The sequence below is a fragment of the Mesocricetus auratus genome, unplaced genomic scaffold (genome assembly GCF_017639785.1).
Source record: "Mesocricetus auratus isolate SY011 unplaced genomic scaffold, BCM_Maur_2.0 Super-Scaffold_100004, whole genome shotgun sequence".
Lineage (NCBI taxonomy): Eukaryota > Metazoa > Chordata > Mammalia > Rodentia > Cricetidae > Mesocricetus > Mesocricetus auratus.
The window spans coordinates 93360482-93368511 of NW_024429189.1; the positions used below are offsets into that span (position 1 = coordinate 93360482).

The window sequence follows — 8030 nt, forward strand, 5'->3', positions numbered from 1 at the left end:
GTGGATTGTGAACCAGATTGTCATGGCCCAGGTGCTCCAGCAGTCTGCCATCTTCAGTATGTACTCACATGGAGATGCTCCGCATAAGGCATTTTGTTCTTTCTTCCTTAGGCCTAAAGCTGAGATCTCAAGACTTTCTGCTTCTCAGATTCGGAACCTCAATCCTGTTTTTGGAGGATCTGGACCAGCTCTTACTGGACTTCGTAATTTGGGGAATACTTGTTACATGAACTCAATACTGCAGTGCCTGTGTAATGCTCCACATTTGGCTGATTATTTCAACCGGAACTGCTACCAGGATGATATCAACAGGTAAAGGGACATTTCACTTCTACAGTACACTGGTAAAAAAAGTAGTCTGACCTTAATTTCTGACCGCCTTACTCTGTTTTGTACTGTTATAACAAAAAAGTCAAGACTAGGTAATCTGTTTTTAAATAAAAGAATTTTAATTTTTAAAATTGTATTTGTCTGTGTGGATAGGCCCAAACTAAGGCACGTGTAACAGTCTGCACACATGTGGAGGTCAGAGGACAACTTTCAGGAATTGGCTCACATGGTGGAAACTTTTACCGCTGAGTTTATTTTCTCATAGTTGTAGAGATTGAGAGTCCAAGATGAACATGTCAGAATCTAATCTGTGCTGTCCCAGCGTAGCAGGAGGTGGAAGGGCACAGGGTGAGCCCCTTCATTATGTCCTTTTTGAGCAAACCCAGTCCCAATCAGTAGGTCATGTCCTTGCCTGTCACCTCTCAAGGTCCTTTTTTTTTTCTTTTTGTGTATTTATGCATGTGTCTTTAGGAGTATGTGCACATGTGAGTGTAAGTATCTGAGGAGTTCAGAAGAGATTGCCAAATCCCCGAACTAGAGTTATGGATAAATGTGAGCTACCATCTGGGTGTTAGAAATCAAACCTGGGTCTTCTGCAGAAGCAACAATTCCTCTTGAGGGCCTATTCCTAGTCTATGTGCAATACCTAAACTTTGGAGGGACATAGACTGTAGTAGCATTTGCCACTCAGCTTTAGAGGAGTCAAATTAGTAGAAGAAAATTATCTTTATCTGCAAGAGTGCCGGATAGTTACCTCAGTTCTGGTCATAAAGGATGAACAAGATGGCAGACACTGTCAGGGTTACAGCTTCCATCTTTGACTGCAGCCTGTTGATGAGTGTGAGGAGCAGGGCTTGCAGCCAGGATAAGGAAGCAAGTTGGAGGACCACAGCAAAGTCAGGTTCAGATGTGTTTGATCCAGGCCTGCAGGTGAGTGATTCCTTTGTGTGTTATGCATGTAGTTTTGTGCTGATATCAGGAACCCACCATAACTTTAAAATATTTTTCCTTTATTTTTGGTAACTTTACTTGCACAGGTCAAATTTGTTGGGGCATAAGGGTGAAGTGGCAGAAGAATTTGGTATAATCATGAAAGCGCTGTGGACAGGACAGTATAGATACATCAGTCCAAAAGACTTTAAAGTCACCATTGGGAAGATTAACGACCAGTTTGCAGGATCCAGCCAGCAAGATTCACAGGAACTGCTTCTGTTCCTCATGGATGGCCTCCATGAGGATCTAAATAAGGTAAGAGTGGTACTCTCTGCTTGTTTCGTCTTTGAAGCTTAAGTCCCCATTCACCAGCCGTCCTTTACAGACAGTGACCTTACTGAGCATGTATCTGCTGAGCTCCCGAGAACAAAACCAAATTATAGAATGAGATGTCTCAACATAAAGTTTGTTCTCTATATACACACTTCCTCAAGTGAATCTTTTACAATATTATTGAATAATTCTTTTTTAGTGATTTTTTTTTTCTCATGAAGTATAATTTTTCTCTTGTGGCAGCATGCCATGTCTTGGATTCTTAGATTAGATTAGATTAGGAATGTGCAACCTGGATTTGAAAAGTAGTGTATAGTTATTTGCTCAAGTACTAATAGGAAATATTGAACAATTTACAAGTGGTAAAATAGCTATTGGAGCTATTTTGTGACCTTCATGCTAATGAAAGCAAAGTTTATTAAACAACTGTCGTCTGAACATGTTTGTTCTTTACATAGTATTGCATATTTGTGTGTTGTGTATATTATACTCTGATGTTCTTAGACTTATCTTCCAAAATAAGAATTGCTCCATGTAACCAAATGGTGCATCTAAATAGCTTTTATTAAAGCAGTATCTTTACGTAAGGACCGCCTCCATCTGTACACAGCTTCTCTTAGCACCAAATGTTACCTGTTTCTTGTGCAAATTCAAGAGCCTACACTGTTATAACACTGAAATTGCATCTATTGGATTTTAACCCAAATGCCATGAGACGTCTTCTCTTCAATAACATGCTATTGGGGCTAGCAAGATGACTCAGCTAGTATGAAAATTCTGGCAAAGCCAAGTCAGGTGACCTTGGTTTGATCCTCAAACTAAAGTAAAGGAGGCAAGAGGGAGCCACCTTGGCAGAACTGTCCTCCAACCCTCATGCACCTTGACACATGTGCCTGTACACATACCACACACACACACACACACACACACACACACACACACACACACACACACACACACTCAGTAATAACAGTAAAATCTCCTAAAAGCTAACGGCATTGACTTAAAACGTATAATACGTGTACATAATACATCCAAGCCTTTCTACCCCACCTTACTCTCTTGCCGCCCACCCACTCTGTCTGGTTAATTCCCTTCTTTCTTTCATCCTTTAATCATAACACTTGGGAGGCACAGGCAGGCAGATCTCTGAGTTCAAAGATAGCCAGGTCTGCATAACAGTTCCAGGACAGTCAGGGCAACATAGTGAGACAAAAAAGTCCAAGTCACACTCCTTTCAGTAAAATGGGTTTTGGTTGGTAGATCTATATCTATCTATCTATCATCTATCTATCTATCTATTGGTGCAAAACTCCTCAGTGTGGCTAAATCTGTAAACTGTTATTCCTTGAACTTCATATTTAACTGACAGCACGAAACTCCTAGATACTAAGAGAACTGAGTGAGGTGTTCTCCTTCCTAGGCTGACAATCGGAAGAGGCATAAGGAAGAGAACAACGATCACCTCGATGACTTCAAGGCAGCAGAACATGCTTGGCAGAAACACAAGCAGCTCAATGAGTCCATTATTGTTGCACTTTTTCAGGGTCAGTTCAAGTCCACAGTGCAGTGCCTCACCTGTCACAAAAAGTCTCGGACATTTGAGGCTTTCATGTATTTATCTTTGCCGCTAGCATCCACAAGTAAATGCACATTACAGGTAAGTTTAAGATGAAGAGAAAATGAGTTGGCAAAAATGTTGTGTGTGCATAGAAATGTGCCTCATCCCCACAGGAAAATAGGTGAGCTACATTCTAGCCCTTGGGAATTTTTATTATCTTACTATTTTATGTGTATGGGTTTTTGCCAGTACCTGTCTGGGTACCAACTGCATGTAGTGACCATAAAGGTGGGAACTGCCATGTGGGTGCTGGTAATTGAACCCAGGTCTTCATCAAGAGAAAGTTCTCTTAACTGCTGAGCCATTTCTCTAGCCTGTAGCCCTTGACTTTTTGAAATGGGTCTTGCCATAGAGCTCAGACTGGCCTTGAACTTGAACTCTTGTGTCTGATTCTACAGGGCTGGGAGTACAGGCAGTGTCGTCAGGTACAGGCAGAAGTTTGTTGGCAGCACTGAATGCAGAGTCTGTGCATACTGGAGAGGCACTTCACCACTCAGTCAAACCCCATCCAGAGAAGTTTTGAAAGCGAATTTAGGAAATTATATTACTTTACGTGGGGATCAGACATACTGGTTTCCACAGGACAGCAGTGTAAGGAATAGAATAGCTTGTGATGATACCTCCAGGCTTCACTTCCTCCAGTAAGTCCACCATACCCAGGATAGAGGTCCTCGTGTGTGCTATGCTGACCCTCTGCACATTGGTGGCAGCCTCTATCCAGACACTACTCCACCTTATTGAGGTGTCTGTGTGTGTGCAGCACGCTTACTGAAGGAGGAGGGCCTCGGACACTCCATGAGGAAGTCACTGAGTACTCACAGCGTCTTTTTTGCCACTAGGACTGCCTTAGATTATTTTCCAAAGAAGAAAAGCTCACGGATAACAACAGATTTTACTGCAGCCATTGCCGAGCTCGGCGGGACTCTCTAAAGAAGATAGAGATCTGGAAATTGCCGCCTGTGCTGTTGGTACACCTGAAACGGTAAAGCCTCGCCCGCGCACTAGCAGTTGGTGGGGGAACTGGAATGTCTGTGTAATCCGTGTTCTGTGTGGTCTTTTAAGGAAGCCTAATGAAGATTCTCCAGCAATAATTAGTGGCAGATATGATAGCAGAATAACAGTACATGTTATTTTGTGTCATTTCCTGTGATTCTGTTTTTTAAAAAAAAATTAACGGAACTAAATTATTGAATTTCAGATAACAAAATTTTAAGTCACATCGAGTGAAATGTTTCACAGTATAATTCCAAACGGATTACCAGATAAAAATTAACATTCAGGTCCTGGAGAGATGGTTCAGTGGTTAAGAGCACTGGCTGCTGTTGCAGGGGACCTAGGTTCAATTTCCAGCACCCACATGGCAACTCATAACTTCCTGTAACTCCAGTTCCAGGCAATCTAGTGCCTTCTTCTGGCATCTATGAGTACCAGGCACATGTGTGGTGCATAGATATAAGTGCAGGCAAAGCATCCATACATAAAATGATAAAATATTTTAATTAATATTCAAATTATAACAAGATTAATTTAATCATGTGTAACATGATGATGGCACATACCTGTAATTTCAGCCTGAACTTCATGAGACCTGGTGTCAAAAAAAAAAAAAAGAAAAAGAAAAATTTTGCTTTACAAAAAAAGTGAGGACAGGACTTGTATGGAGGTCAGAAGTCAGCTTTCTCCTACTTTTTGGTCGTTGCTTGTTTTTGTTGCTTTTTCCTGAGACAGGGTTTCTCTGTGTGTCCCTGACTGTCCTTGAACTCACTCTGTAATCCAGGCTGGCCTCAAACTCCCAGAGATCCGCCTGCCTCTGCCTCCAGAGGGCATTAGATGCAAGCATTCTTGTCTTGAGTCTAAGCAAGCTGAAGGACAGGGTCCCACATGGCAGAGCCCAGCAGGGAGAGCTGCAGCTCCCCTGCTCTTTTTTTTTTTTTTTTTTAATTTTAAATAGCTTGTTTTACATGTCAATCCCAGTTCCCTCTCCCTCCCCTCCTCCCGCACCCCTCCCCATCCCCCCCATCCTCCCACCCTATTGCCAATTCCTTCCACATAGGGAATATCTAGAGTCTGTCATTTCACTCTGGGTAGGGTCCAGGCACTCCCCTAAGAGTTCAGGCTGAGAGAGCATCCCTCTTTGTGTTATGGACACACGATGTCTGTTAGTATTCGAGGGATAAACACTGATCCACTGCTCAGGACCCCATAGGTTGTCCAGGCCTCCTCACTGACTCTCACATTCAGGGGGTCTGGATCAGTCCCATGCTGGCCTCCCAGCTGTCGGTCTGGGGTCCAAGAGCTCTCCCCTGTTCAGATCAGCTGTCTCTGCTGGTTTTGCCAGCCCATTCTTTGCCAATTTGCTTATCATTCCTCTCTGTCGCTGGGTTCCTTGAGTTCAGTTCAGTGTTTAACTGTGGGTGTTTGCCTCTGCTTCCATCAGTCACTGGGTAAAGGCTCCAGGATGGTTATAGACATCAAGTTCATTATCAGGAATGGGCATTCAGGGTGGTCTCTACACTATTGCTTAGCTTGCCAATTGGTGTCATCCCTTTAGATCACTAGAGGTCACAAAGGTGCCTGATCTGTCTTCTAACCTATGATTCCCTCTTCCCCCTATTCTACCCCCCAGTCAATATGTGTTGCATATAGATTTGTTTTGTTAAAAGTTCTAGTACTGGCCGGGCGGTGGTGGCGCACGCCTTTAATCCCAGCACTCGGGAGGCAGAAGCAGGCAGATCTCTGTGAGTTCGAGGCTGGGCTGGACCGATAGCCTCCAAAACAACACAGAGAAACCCTGTCTCGTAAAAACCAAAAAAAAAAAAAAGTTCTAGTACTGAAGGCTCTAAAGCAATGAACTGTTGAGAAGCAGTTCATTGTTGGAGTTCTTTTTATGTACAATGTCCTGGATTTGACCCTGACATTGTAACAACAGTGAGGTAATTACATAAGGTTGGAAGGAGTTGAACACAGATTTTTAGTTCTGGTTTCCCCAAGTACAGGCAAAATTCTAGAGTTGAGCACATTTACTGTCTGCAACCCACATCTCCTCCTTTGTAAATAGAAATGAAACATGTCTTCATCAGTCTTTGCATTACTAAAACGGAGGCCCCACTTTGTTCTGTGTATCGAGCGCAAGCAGACATTTGTCATGCCACACAGGCATAGGACAACTTTGTGGAATCACTTCTCTCCTTTCACCCTTGCGTGGGTTCTAGGTGTCAAGCCCAGGTAGTCATCAGGTTTCCATGGCAAGTGCTTCACCCACTGAGCATCTTACTGGCCCTAAGACTTCACAGATGTGAGCTTTAAGAGCTTGCCCTGAACTCCATGTAAATAGTGAAAACTCACTCTTGTATCTCCTTTACATTAACTCCTGTGATGTTTGTTCTGCAGATTTTCCTATGATGGCAGGTGGAAGCAGAAGCTGCAAACATCTGTGGACTTCCCATTAGAAAATCTTGACTTGTCACAGTATGTTATTGGTCCAAAGAACAGTTTGAAGAAATATAACTTGTTTTCTGTTTCAGTAAGTATCTTGTTGAACTGAAGATGCTTTTAAAACAGGCAGCTCCAGCACGTCCTTACCTCATAGGAGAGTGAGAACAGCCAAGACTTGGAAATAACTAACTCGTGCTAAGTAATGATTTAGTTTCTGTTTTGTCTTGCTTGATACAGAACCACTACGGCGGGCTGGATGGAGGTCACTACACTGCCTATTGTAAAAATGCAGCAAGGCAGCGCTGGTTTAAGTTTGATGATCATGAAGTTTCTGATATCTCCGTGTCTTCTGTGAAGTCATCAGCAGCTTATATCCTCTTTTATACTTCAGTGGGACCACGCGTAACTGATGTAGCCACATAGAGGTGTAGTTTATGGGTGTGTTGATGTTTCAAATCGCAGAGGCGCATCTCCTAATGCTTACAAAGATAATGGATCGCTGCAACTGGCTATGTAGAGGAATTTCAGAATACTGGGGGCTGTTATTAGCGCCATATAATCAGGTCAGTGCTGTTTATCAAAAAAAAATCTGACATTTAACAAGTATTATAGCAAGCATCCCTTACAGGTATTTATTTCAAAACAACTTTTTTAGTCTGCCCCAAAGTTAAAAATAATTCATTAGCCAGACATTTATTATTCTATTGGTATCAAACCATTGTAACCCTCATTTTCCTGTTCACTGCTATAGCCTTTTCTCATTTTCAGTCCCAGCTTGATCCACTGTGGATGCTCTAGAATATCTAACGCAGATAGGAATGTATCTGTACATACTTACCGTACTCTTGCACATCAGACCGCTGTACACAGTTTAACATGTTCTGTGAAAAGCCTAGAGGGAGTCTTTGTCTTGTTCTTTTGGCCTTTTCTAGGTAGCTGCAGTGCTTTCTTGGGGAAATGACAGGGCAAAACTATTTTTCTGTTGGCTTTGGGCTGTCTTTGTGCACTAAATCTTTATTCTAAAAAAATGGAAACTTTAATTTTTTAAAAAGAATTCATTTACATCTACATTAAAATCTTAATGAAAAAAATCATCTGAAACCTTGTAAGTGTTCTGTCTTTCATCTCCTTCCCCCGCCCTCCCTTTTTTTGAGGTAGGGTCTCGTTATGTAGCTCTGGCTGTCGGGAACTCAACAGCTGTCCTTGAACTCACAGAGGTCCACCTGCCTCGTAAGTGTTTTTACACATACTTTACTCACCATGTGGATTTCTGGCTTAGTTCTTCTGTAGAACTAGGACTCAGTTTCCCCCCTCACATGTGATACCCAGACTTGAAAAGCTGCAAGTCCGATACAATAGCCCCCAGACTCCTGTGACA

General features: G+C 42.5%; 1 protein-coding gene across 2 annotated transcripts in view; it reads left to right on the forward strand.

Annotated features, from left to right (window-relative positions):
* Window positions 1–7746, forward strand: part of Usp8 (ubiquitin specific peptidase 8) — a 55820-nt gene extending 48074 nt beyond the window's left edge. Inside the window, exons 14-19 of one of the 2 annotated variants that reach the window (XM_021226314.2) lie at window positions 112–312; window positions 1368–1578; window positions 3020–3256; window positions 4057–4199; window positions 6608–6740; window positions 6864–7003. In XM_021226314.2, the coding sequence (XP_021081973.1) occupies window positions 112–312; window positions 1368–1578; window positions 3020–3256; window positions 4057–4199; window positions 6608–6740; window positions 6864–6884 (946 nt within the window). In that variant the 3' untranslated portion in view covers window positions 6885–7003. Of the gene's footprint in view, window positions 1–111; window positions 313–1367; window positions 1579–3019; window positions 3257–4056; window positions 4200–6607; window positions 6741–6863 lie in introns of both variants that reach the window. The other variant, XM_005068462.4, reaches the window with a different exon arrangement.
* The last annotated feature ends 284 nt before the right edge of the window (window positions 7747–8030 follow it).